The sequence below is a fragment of the Pseudopipra pipra genome, chromosome 1 (assembly GCF_036250125.1).
Source record: "Pseudopipra pipra isolate bDixPip1 chromosome 1, bDixPip1.hap1, whole genome shotgun sequence".
Taxonomy (NCBI): Eukaryota; Metazoa; Chordata; class Aves; order Passeriformes; family Pipridae; genus Pseudopipra; species Pseudopipra pipra.
This window is the reverse complement of record NC_087549.1, coordinates 117,160,132-117,176,599: the sequence shown is the minus strand read 5'-3', so window position 1 is coordinate 117,176,599 and position 16,468 is coordinate 117,160,132. Positions and strand designations below refer to the sequence as shown.

The 16,468-nt window shown below is 36.1% G+C and overlaps 1 protein-coding gene across 4 annotated transcripts in view; it reads left to right on the top strand.

The window, feature by feature from the left end:
- The window catches only part of UBE2E2 (ubiquitin conjugating enzyme E2 E2), a 205,894-nt gene that overhangs the window by 6,909 nt on the left and 182,517 nt on the right, over positions 1-16,468 (top strand). For 2 of the 4 annotated variants that reach the window (XM_064673110.1, XM_064673130.1), the window contains exon 3: positions 6,062-6,112. The exons of the other annotated variants lie outside the window; for them this stretch is intronic. In XM_064673110.1, the coding sequence (XP_064529180.1) occupies positions 6,062-6,112 (51 nt within the window). The remainder of the gene's footprint in view (positions 1-6,061; positions 6,113-16,468) is intronic. 4 annotated transcript variants of the gene reach the window in all.

The following is a 16,468-nucleotide window of genomic DNA, read 5'->3' as shown; positions in this document are numbered from 1 at the left end:
GTTGCTGACATCAGTGCGTTTGCTAGTTAGGCTCTAAAGCCAGTTTCATGTGCATTCTAATACTAATATATTTTAAAAATATACATTTAAGTATACATGTTAAAAGCTGACATGACCTACAATAGTTCTTTAGGTATGTACACAATAAATAATATTTTGAAAAAAATATATTTTATGAGTGCTGGTTGTCATAGCACTTTCTGGAAGGATCACAACAACACAGTTTTTCTAGTAACAGGGTTTTTTAACAGTATAATCTTTTTTTCTTTTTTGTTTTTAAGTATTCAGTAGTTTGTGTTAGATTTGGGATTGTACTTTCTTCATTCAGCCAGGTTTTTGTATTACAGGTTTTGTTTCTTTGCTTTCTAATTAAAATCAGTAGTGTCTCAAGAAAGGTAAATCAGAATTTAAAGCAGAGGATAAAAAGGAGTGGAGTATCATGGAGGAAGGAAAAATTTCTTAGAGTCCTCAATATGTGATAAGTATTACAGAAACTGTCTGTATAAAATATCTTCACAGTAATATTGTTAATTTTGTTTGTTAGAAGTGAAAAGTAGTGCAGGATTAAAAAGGCTGTACTCTGTTACTTTCAGTTAAAGGAGTCAACTCTGCTAAAATCAGTAAAACACTCAAACAACAGAGTGTAGTCAATTGTGGCTTTGGTCAAGATTCCTTAATTCCTGTTTAAAGCATAGAACACCAGTGAGTTAATGTAGCACTGGATCTAAAGTCACAGACTACAGACTTGATTCTAACCTGAGTTTGGAAATCACATTTTCTTACTTGGTAAGCTTTTTCATCATATGGAATTGTAGTCACAGTGGTTTTGGATTGCCTTATGATACCTATTGTATATATTGGTTTAGAATGAAAATTTGTGCATCTCTGTTTGGAAAAATTTTGTTCTGCTTTTTATTTGTATTTTCATGTAGTCAGATTTACAGAATTTTCAGTAGCATTAGGTTTTATAGAAATCAAGATCTAGCAGTGTGCTGACTTTTGCTTGTGTAATCGTAAATTGCTACCATGTCTTATGTATGAATATACTGTTCATGCGGCATAACTGCTTTCCAGAGTGATCTGATTACAGAGGCTATATGAAACCACTCAAATTTCTATTTGAGTAAGATTTTTGGGTTTAAGATATGGAGTTTCTTCTGTTAGCATTGCTATAACTTGCATCAAGAATGCAGAATGCCATCACATGCTGTGCTTCTCTGTTAATACTTTTAGGAGTAGCTGATATACAGGTGTAATAGCTTACAGCGTATGTCATGCAGTGTACTGGTCCTTCAATTTTCCTCACCCAGAGGGCATCACCTTAAATAGCAACCTTTCTTACCTAACATGTCAAGATTGAGAAACTCGTTGCATATCACAATTACAGTTTAGACACGGAATTGAATTGCTGTCCTTGAAAACAGCAGGCATCTTGTTACCTCTTAAGTAGCAAATCTTAGCATGACCTTTGGATTGAGAGAAGTGTAACCATTCTTGGCTGACGTAGCTCAACAAATAAATGTATTGTTTTGCTTGGCTCCTGAAGTTGCTGGTTGAAAATCTGTCAACCTTTGTGTCCAATCCTGACATTTTTTAATAAATATCTGTGCTTATAATAAATTGTGAACTGTAAAACTTTAGTTGTAATCTTTTCCTTATTGAAAGAAGTTACAACCTTAAGGAGTAGCAAATCAGTAATAGATTAAATTTGTTCAAAATTCAACAAAGTAAAAATGAGCCTTTTTTCCCCTTCCCTTCCCCCTTTTTTTTTTTCTCTGAGGGGTTTATCACAGCACTATTTTCAAGGAATCTAGGAATGGTATTTAGAATGTTGAATATGATGGCAAAATACAGACTGCTTTTTCTTACAAGAAATATCCTTGTCATTTATCCATCTTTCAGTATGTGGGTGAGAATATTTCTTTTCTTCCAGTATGAAGCTAACCATCTTTAGATCAATTTCCTGCTCAGTCACAGTTTATTTAGTAGTGAAATATGTACCAGTGTCTGCTTTTCTAAGTATTTTCTAAGTATCATATTCTTTGGTATAGGGTATTGAATCAGCTGGCTTTTATAGGTAAATAGGCATGTATTTTAGAAAGGTAGATGTGGTAAAAATAGTTTATTGTCATATAATCCTTTATTTCTTTTCCAGTTAATCACATTGGGAAATCCTCTGATGTTCACTTCTCTTAACTTTAAAGAACTTTTAACTGTTTCATGAAGGAAACAACTGCAGTCCCCTTAGTCTTGGAACAGTAGTAAATATGTGTCTGTGAGAATTAATAATATTTGAAATCCAAAATGTACTTTCATGCTTCTGAATTTATGGGTAGATTAACGGTTGCACTTTTACTGGAAGGCAACTATGTTTGTTCTCTTCTGATAGTAAAATGGAGGGGAAAAATATTTTTTTTTATGTGTGTGTATGTATAGATGTATGTATATATGAGAGAGAGAAGTCAAAGGACTTCACTAAGACCAAACAAAGAATATCAGATCTGACACTGCAAATTAAATGTCCTGTGTGTGCAGCCCAGGGCATTGATTATTAGCCAAGGCTTCACCCCCTGCCGTGACCCTACTTCCCAGTACTTCCCTAAGCCATTATGTCATTAGTTTAAATATAAACTGAATAGATATAATTATTTTAATTTAGAGTTCTTTTTCACTCTGACATAGTTAAACATAACTGTTATTGAGGCAAAAAATCTGAAGACAGAGACACCAGAAAGGACTCTGAAAAAAATGTTTTGTTGCCAGAGGCCACATATCCTCACAGCAAATTCTCTGTGGTCAGTGAAGGAAATGAGGTACATCCTCTCCTATGGCAGATTCTGAGGGCAACTCAATGGAGATATGAAGCAAGTGCCAGAGCATGTGCAGACAAAGCCCAGCTTGCACACTGGAGGTCTCTATCAGTGCAAGGCTCTCTGGGATGCTGTCCGACAATTTAATTGTAACTTTGAATGCTGTGACATGTGAACAAGATATTGCATGTCAGCTGCTCTACAGAAACTGTTTATGAATAAGCTCTCAGCATGAATGCAAGGTAAATTAAGGTTGCAACAAAGGGTTGTAAGGTGTATAAATTAGTTTGGGGCACCACAGAGTAGGAGAATAAAAATGGACAACTTGCTGAGGAGCAAAAGATGGACAGTATTGTATTAATGTGTTGAATCTTGTTTGTATAAAAATAATGATGAATGAAACATCTCTTAAATGCTTGCAAGAGCAGTTAGGACTTTTGAACATTAATATGCAGTGCCATCTGATCAATTTTTATGGCTGGAAGCAGAAAGGTGTTTTGTCCTTGTTTGCTCAATCACAGAAAAGCTTGATAAAGGGCCATTTTAGCACTCGTGAAATTAGAAGTTAGAAATTTTAGGTTGAACTACAACAGATGGAAAAAATGAGAGACTCTTTTGTTTTCAGAATATAAGGAACATGGGTTAGGCTTCAGGAAGAAGAATATAAAGTTTTTGATCTAGGATTGAGGTTGTTGAAGTTGTCAATCCATTCTTGACATGTCTCAGACTCACTGTAATGCAATGAAATATTAACTGCTCTTACTATTATATGTAAAGTAAAGGAATGATCTCTGACTATAAAAGTGCAATGCCATCATTCTGTAACTTCACAAAAGGCTGAAAAAACAGAACAACCCATAGAACGTGAAATTGAAGAATCTATGTTACCTAGATTTTCTGTGGTTTGAATTTGTGATAGTGTAATTTCAAAATCATGGCAGAAGTTTGTCATATACAGAAGAAATATTTTAAGCCTCTCCCACAGTTATAAGATCTCCCTTCTAAAAGGTGTGAATTGTTAGGATTGTTTAAATGGAGTAAGTTTTTTAAAACAACATGTTTGTTGTGCTTAAACTTCACTAATTAAAAAATTTGGTGTATTTTCAGTGTTACTACAATGATTTGGTGCTTGATTAAGCAATCTGTGCCTGTATTTTTATAGGAAAGGTATGATATTTATTGGGGAAATTCTACGTACTGGAGATATAAATATTTCAATGAGTAGAAAAAGCAAGTAAAAGATCAAATTGCTCCCCCTCAACTGAAGTAACTGTGTGTGTGTGGGTAGGGTTGGGGTGCATAAAAGTTAGAAGAAAATCTAAGCATCTGGAAGAGTGTTTTTATCTTTGCGATTATATAATCTGATCTAATAAGTGATTATTACCTCTGCCTACAAATCTTGCCCACGTATGTCCTAATTATTTTAGAATATGAAAGATAAAGGCTGGAGTTTCTGGTTCAGGCCAATTCTTCTACTGCCATTGGTTCATTTATTCACTGTAGCTGTAAAATCAACTTATAGTAGCATAAGGGGAATTTTGATAGTGGCTGTGAGACTCCTTAACATGTAAGATTGTGTTTGGATCTTAAAGTTATATAGAGAATTAAACTGCTCGTTTTTATGTTATATATGCCAATATACCTGAATGCTTATTTTGATAAGCCATTTTCTTTGCCTGTATTTATATGCAAAATGGGTAGCAATCATTTTTAACAAGGTATGTGTAAGTCAGGCCTGAACTTTTGGCTTATGGCTTCGGCATGTATTTCAGGAATTTGCGTGGTGTTATTGTGCAGGTTTTCTTTCTTAGCATAGGGAATAACAGGAATAACAATTTGCTGCTGTACATGAAATCTTGTGAAGGAGAAGGCAAGAAGAAAATACTCAGGGTATCTTGAATTGTTTTACTTTTTCTTCCTGCTTCTAAATGTTCGTGTTTTTGCATTGAAGTAGCCTATAAAAAAAGCCTTGGGCATAGTTTATAGGTAAGGTGACCATTACAGTGTTGCTTATGGCATCATACTTTGGGAACTGAAAACTCCTACAAGTTCCTTTGGGAACTCTGTAGACTCCCACTCTGTATAATTAAATTTCTTCAAAGGTCAAGATACTGGCTCTCATGCAGATGCTGGTGTAAGGGAAAAGAGCCCCTGTTGCCAGCTGTGGCAGAGATCAGGCATTCATGGACTTGGCTTGGAAGCATCAGCCTGGGAATATCCAGAAATCCTTAACAACGAAGTTGCTCTCCCTGCAGGAAGAACTCTGGCAGGATGCCTGTAATGTCTTTATTGGTGACCTGGAGGATATGGCAGAGTTCACTCTAAAGTTTTCAGACTACAGCAAGCTGGGGGGGAGCACTTGGTACATGCAGGAGCAATGCTGTGGCTCAGAGGGATCTCGCCAGGCTGCAGGAGAGGATTGATAGAGAACTCATGAAATGAGGACTCACCCCTTGTAATGATACATGCTGGGGACCATCTCTGCTGAGAAGGAGATGGGAACCCTGGCAGAAAACAAGCTCAGTGTGAGGCAGCAACAAAAGCTGACTGCCTCCTGGGATGTATTAACAGTCCATAGGCAGATGGAAGAGATTTATCTCCCATTACTCAGCTCTCATTAGACCGTACCTGGGATAACATTTACCTGATTTTGATCCCCCAGTAAAAAGAAGGCACATAGCAGAGCAAGTCCAGCAGTACAACCCCAAGCTAGCCAGGGAGCTGGAGCACCTCACTCTGGGGGAGCCTGATAGCAGACCTGCAGTACCTAGGAGGAGGTTATGAAGAAGACCAGCATGGGCTCATTCTGGGAGGGTGAGAGACAATTATTCTTGGAAGTTGGGAGGTTTTACCCTGCTAGTACGATATACATTAAGAAGCTAAATATTCTAGAGTGCAAGAGCTTGTAAGACATACAGGCAGAGGAGAAATAGAGAAAGAGGATGCATGAGACATTTAGTAATTGTGTAAGTGAGCAAAGGACTTGAGAACCCTGACCTATAGAAAAAGTGTGATTTTCTAGGTGGCTGCTCATAGCATTTGTCCCATATTGGAAATTCATTTTTCAGAAAAGATTTAACGTTTGCTTCCACATGTTCTTGTGCAGTTTCATGAAACCTTTTAGCATCAGCTTTTCATCAGAAATTTTAAGAATTATATTTTGTTCCTATTGATTGCTGTAGAAATGTTCATAAAGTTGAAAGAAACAGATTGCAAAAAAAGTCCTGATAATATTTTTTTTTTCTCTTAAGAATTCAGAAGGAACTTGCAGAAATTACATTAGACCCTCCTCCAAACTGTAGGTAAGTTCACCTGGATTTTACTAATTTGGAATATGGAAATGAAATATATGGAATTATGGAAACTGCATAGGGGACTGGAGTAAATTTTAGCTATTCCTTTGTGCTGATTACCTAGTAATTTTGGAATAAAAGCTGATAGATAATATGTTGCCTACATGTAAGGACATGTAGGCAACGTATGACATACTTCCCAGTAACCTAAGTAATGGTAAAAATGGGTGAACTCTGTGATGCATGGATATATACAGGGCAAAAATCAAATGACCCTTCATTTGAGGCATTAAATTGATAGCATTTTGTTTGATTCTGTAAAATGTAATCTTGGTGGAGGTTGCTTGGTATGTTTGATTCCTTTTTCTTGCAATTTGTTAAAACACTGTGAATATAAAGGAGAAAAGAATATGTTATAGGCACAAACTATGATTAATTTTCTGACTGTGTTTGTGGTGATCGATTATGATGTTGGGTGGAAACTTCCTGAAATAGAGTATCTAGTCATATAGACTTTCTAATAATGTCAATGTGTTTGTTTGGTTTGGTTTTGGTGGGTTTTTCTTGGTCAGGTACATTTACTTTTGGTGTGTTTAAAATTGGCTTTGCAGTGAATGATGAGGTAGACCTAGAAACCCTCGCTGTCTGGTGGCAGGGGCTGTATGCAGTTGTTTTCAGATGGCTGTCTCGGGCTTCTTATCTGTCAGCTTGACATACGGTCAGTGTTGGAGCTGGGCCAGGGCTGCACAGTGCTGCTTAAAGGAGCCCCTGCCCCTGCACTTCTTGTGGTGGGAAGTTGGGCTTGGTGGAGAAAAATAGCTTCCACCCAGTCCCGCCAACCCATTTCAACTGATGTGGTTAGTAGGTTTCGTTCTATTAGTGCAGGAAAAAGAAATAGCTGATTGCATGCAGCTTTTGTAATGAATCCCAGTACGTTTCAGTATCGAATTAACTAAGCAACTGGTAGTAAAAATGACAGTCAGCTTTATTGTTTTGGTCTCGTGACAAAAGTATGTGTGAGAAGACAGTCTAACAAGATTTGATGTGGTTGTGCTGGATCTCAAGATATATATAAGTTAAGTGGCTACATACTGAAGCTCTACGTAGTGAAGTAGCCTTGCAGTAATAGTGTTCAAGGAGTATTTCAGTCAATTAGGATCAACAGTTTTTTGCTAGATAAAACATTTTAATAGCTAAGCTGTTCTGTCATACTTATGACTGTGTGTGAGTCTTCAATCACATCAAAGCAGTTTCATATGGCAGGTTTTACTTCAGTGTTGATGACTGATGCCTATTAGTGGACTGATTGCTGAGATGAATATAAAACTTCAGTCTGTTGTAGAAGAATGCATGTCTTTGAACTGAGTGTAAAAGGCTTGCAGTTTTTACAGCAGTGTCATTTTTTCTAGTTTTCTGAAGCCTTCTCTTTATAACAAAGCAGTTGTTTCGGTATACAAGATAGTGTTATATTTGATTTTCTTTTGCTAGCAAGTGTAAAGTGAGCATTGGCTGTCTTAGTGGAAAGCCCTTTGGTGACTTGCAATTTAAAAAAAAACCAAGCGAGCTGGAGATTTCCTGGGTTTGTTGAATTATTTACACTAATGATAAAATAGCAATAAAGTGCACTGCGTGATGCTGTTTTGCAAAATCACAAAATTACATCTAACTTCATGTGTCTGCTGCTTTAACACAGTTCTGAAGATGCAGAATTACTTCATGTTGTGATCTTGATAGATAACCATTAGTAACTTTACTATTATCAAATATGTTTTTATAGTCAATACAGAATCACTTCATTTAGTTTTATGCTCTGTTGACATAGTCTAAACAGTGTTTTCATTTAAACTTCATCTATTTTCTATTATAGTTAAACATTACAAAATAAATACATCAGCCAGACATGATTCTTCAGATAATAATGAAGAAAGCTGAGCTATTGTACAGTATATCTTACCCTAAAGTATTGATACGTTCTTTCTTGGGTTTAGTGAAATTTAGATCATTGTTATAAGATGTTATATTTTCTGTTAAAAAATCCCAGCCATATTTTATAAATATAAATTCCTTACAGATGTAGGCCACTTGAAACGGTTGTGATTCCAGCTTGCCTTCACTTTTATATATAAACTAAACTAAGATTGGGCAATAGGAATGTGATAAATCCCCAAACTAAATGTATAGAAGGCATGAAGAAAGCTTTATTATTCAAGAATACTATCTTAAGTAGTTACTTAGGAAGTTCTGATGGGCAGGATATGGAGCTGTATTGGAACTTGGGTGGAACATTGCAAGTAGGTTTGCAAGACTTTCCGTTAAATACAGCAGGCCAAAGCTTCAGGTTTTTCCCATTCAGGAAAAAAAACCAAAATGGAACAGTGTCTGTAGTACATCATCCTCAGCATCCCTCAATGGTATGTTGGCTACACAGTCGGTACAAGCTCCAAAGCAGTTGCAGCTTCCACTGCTGCAGCAGCTGCAATCTTAACATTTCCCCTGCCTCATCCTCATGAAGAGAATAGGCTGTATAATCTTTGTGTTTGTCTGGAAGACAAAAAAAGTCTTGCTCACAAATGTGCCTTGTAATTGGCAGATTATCACTGCTGCGACTTGCAGCATCTTTCCAAAAATGTGGAAAGCTGTGGGTTTTAGAGTTCATAAAAAAAATCTGTCACTTTTGGCTTTAAAAGAAGATTTGGTGTTATAAGAAACTAAGAGTTGCCTGCCTCCCTAGGTATTCATATTCTGTAGTTTGGGTACTGGGTGATGGAAAGAGTCCTCTGGACTCCACAAACTTTGGCTTCTTCCTCAGGACTGAGAATGTATAATGTTCGAAGCATAAAGAAGCCAAGCTGAGGAGGAGTGTGGGAGTTGAGCAGTGTAATCATTGCTATTTTTGGAGGAAGGCATGTAATAAAAAAGCCTGTTATGCTTCACATTTAACAGAAAGAACTGGATAGTTTTCAGTATATGTTGTCCCATCCTTCCCCTCATTTTACTTTTTTGTTGAGCTGAATTTACTGTCAAGGAGAGTCCTGAATGCAAAGGAGGTACATATGTGTTTTAAATTTGCAGTATTGTGAAATTTCAGTTTGTCAGGAGGCAATAGGCCTAAATTGTAGACATTGGCCACTCTTCTTTTTCCACCTCATTGAAATGCCAAAGCTTTATTACAAGAAATGTTGCACATACTATACCTCTGAGTAGTGCAGAGTATACCTTTTCTCTCAGGCGATAAAAACTTAATATTTAAGTATCATTTTCATATATGGCCTTGCGGAAAGCAGGGAGTAGTTGGGAAATCTTGTAGCTAAAATAATGCCTTTTCAAACTTTCCCATATTTTGGACTGCCTCTTGTCCAAGACAATAGATGTCATAGAATACAACTTCTATTGTCAGCATTGTATACTATTTCCCTTCTCACTGGCAAGAGAACAACATCTCTGTGGCAACTTATACCAATTGCTTACGTGGGAAAATAATATTTGGAAAGTATTTAATGTATTTTTAGCTTCTTTCAATGTGAACTTAACAGCTGGAAACAAGGAGAGCCAGCACAAAGTGAATAGCAGCTCTCAGTGGACACCACTTGGAGCAACTGCTCCAAATTTTTCCTGTTAAGTCACTGATATTACCTGTCTTCCCCTTCATGTTTCCTTTTGATGTTCTTTAGTGTATTTTTCACCATTCTTCTATTTTCTGTGTATTTACTGCAATTTCCATTATGCTTTATATGTTTTATTTCTTTTTCCCTGTAGCAATATAGGTAGTGCTTGAGGCTCAGATGTATACTGTAAAGGACTGTGCAACTTAGTTGGCAAATTGACTGGTTCTCATTCCAAAACCATCAGTTTAAAACCCTGCATGTAGTCTTTTCTATTAGTTTGAAATCATTACGTTGATTCCTTGCTTTTTAAACTATCTGCAAAATTGATAAGAACCCAAAATTGATCCTAGTATTTTGCTTGTGAAAACTAATCACACTGAAAATACTTAAAACACACTTCTTTTTGGGGTGATGTAGTGGAGTGGCAAAATATTCTATTTGGCTTAGGGAGAGTTCATTGTGCCTCGTGGATGTCTCTTGCTATTAATGACTGTATGGAGCCCAGCATTCCTGTTTAATATTGCTCTGACTGTTTTTGCTGAAATGCTGAGGCTGGATCTTCACAACTCAGAGACTATGTGAATTCTATCAATTTCAGTTATTGTTCTCAGAGCCACCTGTTTAAACTCCTACCTAGTGCTACTTAAAAGCTAAAGAGATGTCACAAGTATCAGGAGCAGAAAACGAATGGTAGCATAATATCCTGGGAAGACTGGGCGGCAAAAGGTAGTGAGCCTTGCTCTACAATGCAGAGAGAGAGAAGTTTAGGGACCTAGAGAAGCAGGTACAGTAAGTATTTGCTGTGCAATTGTGCTCAGTGATTTTGATTGTTTGAGTTAGGGATGCATCAATCTCTTGCCACAGACACGTGACTGCGATGCATGTGATGCTAATGTGTGAGCAGGATGAAAACTGGAGTAACAAATGCTTTCTTTGAATGTTTTTTCTCACAAACATTTCCAGCCTGAATCCAGGCTGCATTTCCATTCTGTTATTCATGGAGTTTACCTTCTGCCTGTATAAGCTTACTTTTATAGGCTGTTGGTTCTCTATAACCTTCTAGAGAAAATGTAACACAGAACATTGTATATAATTTTGCCTACCCTCTTTAGAATTTACGGGAAATAACAAAATGTAATCAAAAAGATAAGCATACAAGTGGTTGATATTAATGTGCAGGATACTGTTGGTTTTAAATCCACGAGGTATTAACAATCGAGGATAGGGATAAATGAAAAATCTATTTGAGTGCTCACTGTAACTGCTTTGTTTTTAAATTTTGAGTCCCTTTGTGCTTCAAAAGAATCAAGAAACATGTCCCAAAAACATGCAAGTTAACGATCGCACTGGGATTATATTTTATCACCTGAGTTAGCTTGCCTGGTTTTTATAACTAGTGGGGTTTTTCGCTTTATTACCTTGGGACCTTGAAGTACCTCAGATGAAAAATGTCAGGTTACTTTTTAATATGTAATCATTTCATTCCTTTAGTCATTTTCTTTTAAGGCAGTGCAGGACTGTAATTTGTGCTTTCAGGTCTGAAGCATGTAGCTGTATTAAAACATCTATTTAAAATACCTGTTTATTTTAACTGTAAAAGTGACCTTTCAGTGTTCACAGAGAATCTTTCTTTAAAAAATAATGCACAGATGTTTCTTTTCATGGGTCTTCCATGTGTCGAGATGCAGTGTACTTGGAAGACCATCTAAAATATAGCTGGTGTTTCTTCAGCGATCTGATATCTTTGAAAATATATGTTTGATATGAAAAAATTAAATTAGAGAGCAATGAGCTTTTTGTTTGTTTGTTTTCATTGAATAAACTGAGTTCTGAATATCTGCTTGATTGCATTTCTGCTTGCGGTTGTGGGATGATTTTAGGATGATTAGATGCAACACTCAAAAGCTTCAGGATGTATTGTGGCTATTGGTGGCTTGAAATGTTAGCAACTTTCATGAAGATGAGAGGGGAAATAGAAAAAAGGCAGTAAAGGGAACCTGCTGCTGGCTGCTTGCCAGGTCTGGCAACTTCACTCAATGATGAGGAAGTAAAGAACTGTCTGACAACATCCATTAATACCTCCCAGCATAACAATACCTCCATGCGATTTCTGCCAGTTCTCCCAGTTTTTGAATGATGACAACTTCTCTCCCAGGAGGAAAAGAAAAGAGAAACTAATATTAGAGAAGAATACGAATACTTCAGCAAGCACTGTGTGAGTGCACATTTGGAAGGTCAGGGAGATGCCAGAGCACATCCCATGGCATAGTTGAAGCAGGGAAATGAGATTGGGGCATAAAGGGGGGTCATGATGATCACACATTCCTTGAAGCGGGAAAGGGCAGAAAAGTACTCAAAAAGCAGCCTGTGATGGACATGGAAGGGTTCCTTGATATTTGCAATGTGCTTAGTGTGGAAGATAACTAAAGCTCTAGTTTAAATTGTAAGTTGGGGGAGGTAGTGTGAAGAACTGTAACAAGGGTAAAATGAAACACTTTGATGCTTTTAGTGTGGGGAATTCTGAACAGAGAAATTCTCTTCCAGCAGTTTCATATTGAGTTGCAGCTGGTCTTTGTAAGTCAGTCTCCTAGGAAGTACAAGAGCAATCCCCAATGCTTTCAGCTCCAGAATTTTTCAGACCACCTTTCACAGACGTTTCTTTTGCCTTCTCCTAAGTAGCTAAACAAAGGTGGGTTTTTGGTTTGGTTTTTTTGTGGGTTTTTTGGTTGTTTTTTCCCCCCCTGTGAGCCAGAATTTGGTTTATAATATAAAACTGATATTTATATGCATGTTTTTCTAATCTCCTCAGTACAGCCCTCATAAAACACACAGAAAGACCTTTTCCCACCACCAAAACCTAAAATAAGTGTGTAAAACAATCATTGCTTGCCATCAAGGGAAACAAAACTACCTTGGCTGAGACTTTACACCATTGTTAGGAGACTTCGCAGAGAAATATCTGAACATGTGGCTTTTAAATGTAGTTAGCTATTTCTGTGGGGCTTTTTTCCTATTTTTTTCCTCAAATATAGACTAATGCCTTGTATGAAAACTATGTAAGGATCAATTTCTTTACAGAAATTTGATAGAGTGGAATTATTTGAAAGTGTGACTGTGGTAGGGACTGTTGCACTGAACAAGCAGTCACTGCCATTTCATGATAATCATGTAAAAAACATGCTTTTATTAGCAACTCATTACCCTTTAGTAATTTACTCATTATTGAATAAATGGGGGAAATGGAAGAAAATGGAAGATATTTTGTCTGTCGGTTGGAACTGACAGCATTACTGATAATGAAATATTTGTTTCCTTAAATAAATGGCACCATCTCAGAAGTGCCTAACACTGTAGTCTTCAGTACACTCACATTTGAGCAGAATTAGAACTCTGCTCTTCTCTGTAATATTTAAAAATTTCCTTTTTAAGAAAACTTTGAAAAAACATATGACAAATTCATGTCATTTCCTGAGTGCTATTGTGTGCCTCTTATTCCTTCCAAAGTAAAAATAGTGTTTTTCCCTCTCCTTGGAAATCAATTAAAAAAAAAAATAAAAAAAAAAATCAGTCTTTCTCAGTTTCAATACCACAATTGTACAGTTTTTTAATGGCTATTAACTTAGCGCACTTTATTATTTTGGGGGGGTTGTTTGTTTGTTTGTTTGTTTTGGCTTTTTGTTGTTGTTGCTGGTTTTGTTTTGGGGTTTTTTTTGCATAGGCATGACAGTCTAAGGCAACACTGTAATTTTTCTTTTATTCTTGGTATACATGGAATGTATACAGATTAAGAATTAATAGTCTGAATTTAATGAAATTGTTTTCCCAAATCTCCCGGCAGAAAAGCTGCTATTTAAGACTAAAAAGTCATGAACTAGTACCAGAGCATGCTTTACAGTGTTTTGGAAACAAACTATGAAATTGATCTGGGTGCTGTTTTCTTGGTGTGCAATAAAACTTATTTATGCTGTAGTTACACATTTGCAGCTTTGTTACAAGCTTTTTGGGGTATCTAATTGGCTGCAGCTTTGAATCATATCATAAACATGCCAAATGTTGCTAATTACGATTAAGATATCTACTTGAAATAATCTTTGTTTTCATTTTTTCTGACTTTTTTTTTTTCACTTATTTACATGCCTTTAATTTTTCATTTTAACAGTTCTTACAACACTTTAATTTATTTTTGTTTCAAGGCTGTGGAATTGGATTAAACAGGGTTTTTTAAATACTTCCACGTTTCTTGGAAAGAAGCCAGGTACTGTGTATTGGCTTAATAGAAACCATGCTTAGCAGTGCCTCACATATGGCAACTCGTGTTTGTGTGGTAAGGCATTATGTATTTTAAATATTACCTTTTATATGATAGTCAAATTTATGCCAGAATCTGAAGTTTCCTCTGATTAATGTTAACATTCTGGTTTTTTTAGGGAGAAATATGTAATCAAATACATAATTCAGTATCTGCTCTGTACAAAAGCCACATTTATGTGGCCTTTATTAACTTGAGATACATACTGTGCCTAGAGGAGGCTATAGGTGGGTGATAGTATGCTTTTGTGATACTTGCAGCCTTTTAATGTTGTAAATATCGTGGAGATCAAGATGGTAATTCTGTAGCTACAACTGAAATGTAAGGGTTTGTGTTTAATTTAGTAGATTTTTATTTGAATAAGTGGTACACAGTGACAGCAATTACTCTTGAGTAACACTTGACACAACCGACAACTTAAAATTTCTCCAGGTTTTTTCTGTTTTGGGTGTTGTTGTTAATGATCCTTTTTTAAAATTATTTATATCTTACTGTAACTTGTATGGAATTTGGAGCTTAGTATAGCATTTAAGAATTTTAAAGCTTTTGAAGGCATTTATTCTGGATTATCTGACTGTAGACAATCTTTTTGTATAAAATTCAGTAGTGACTTCATAATGAAATTTCTTTATCAGAAAATAATATTATTGTTCAGTGGAGAAATAGTGAATAATTTCATTCTTTCAAAATGATTGCCTCATTTTTAGTACAGGTTGGTTTTGGGGGAAGGAGGGCTTTTTATTTCTGCAAGATGAGCTGAAGTTCGGTTTAACTTTTGTTTGGGAGGTATTGACAGTAATCACCACTGAATATAAACACTGTAGATCTAATAGAGATTTTTATCCTTTTTCTTATAACTTTAAAATTGCCAAAGGAAATTTTTTCTTTCTGTGACACCAGTGCAGTATTTTCTGCATGTATCAAAATTCTATGGGTAATGTGTGTTACCTGTAGTAATGGTAATGTTGTTACCTGTAGTAACAAACTGGATTTATTTTACATTTTAAAATGTTCTAATTCTAAAATGGCTTTTATTTTTAAGTGTTTTATTACACTAATTTATGATTAGTCTGTTTACACATAAGAAGGCAGTATTTAGGACTTTGTACTTCTGAGCTAAATAGATTTGGGTTTTTAAAGATAATTATAGTATGCTTAAAATAACTATATGGTGTCAACTGTAAGGTCATTTTTTCCATAGATGTGATTCAGAGAATTTTAAAATTCTGTACAGTCTCATTATTTGCTATCATAGGTAGTCTAAATAGGATAATTATATGTATTATCTATAAAATTAGGTATGTTATAACCTATGAAGAGAGGATGGATGGAATGTAATTCGGAATGTAATTCATTTAATTTTCAGAGAAGTTTATGACTGAAAAATTAGATGTCTGCCTATCATGCAATTTCAAAATTGTTGATATAAGTAATTGATTGCTAAGCTCATAGCTGTGGCATTTAGAGTTGCAAACCAGGGATTAAAAATAAAGTTTGAAATTTGGGGCTTGCAGCCAGGATAGGTTCACAAGAATATTAGTTTCAGAACCACTATGGTAAATGCAGCAGTAGCTTTTGCAGTAACGTGAACTAACTGTGGATGGGATTCATTAAGTGTTCTAGGTTAAGCTGTTGGCTGAAGTTAACTGGGCTTGAGTTTTGCACAGGAATTTTGCCTGAGTCTCTAGTGTGAAAATGGACCTTTCCCATTATTTCAGATTTTGTTGGATAGCTAGAAAAGCAGGGCGTTCCTGACTGAACCATTTTTGGAAGTGTGTCTGGCTTTTGATTACTGGAGAAGTTAGCCTTTCTCCATTTTGTATTGAAGTAAGTTCATTTTTCTGCAGGGGACATCATGGGATACACTTGGGCTTGCTCATTCCAAATGCTTTGTGGGAGCGCACTTTTTAACACCGCACCTCTCAGAGAACTGATTTTGCTTCCTGGGTCAGAAACACAACTGTGGCTTCTTGTATCTCCTGCATACAATCTACAACATTACCTGCCAAAAACAATCCTCTGGAGTGAGTTTGTGCCACAGGTACAAAGACTGGGTTCTTAGTCTCCCTTTCCTGAGGTACTTGTATAAGATCTGCTGTAGTTTAGCTCAGAGAAAATAGTCAGCTCTTGCTGGGGGTAAAAACGCAACACCCAATGTGCCCTTCCACACAATTGTCTGTTTGTTTATTTGTGCTCTGTTACAGACAAAATAAGACCTGTCAGTCTATAAAAATATTTCTAAAAGAAGGCTTGCTTCACTGCCATGTCTTATTCACACCAATGTCCTGTCAGTAGCAGCAAGAACAGTAAAACACTTTGACACACAGTGTGCACATTACAAAAATGAAGTGTCATATGGCTGTAAACATTTTCACAGTCACTTGTCATGGTGTGTTTAAAAGTGGGAAATTTTTAGGGAAGATGACTCAATTTTCTTCCTTCCCTGTGTGT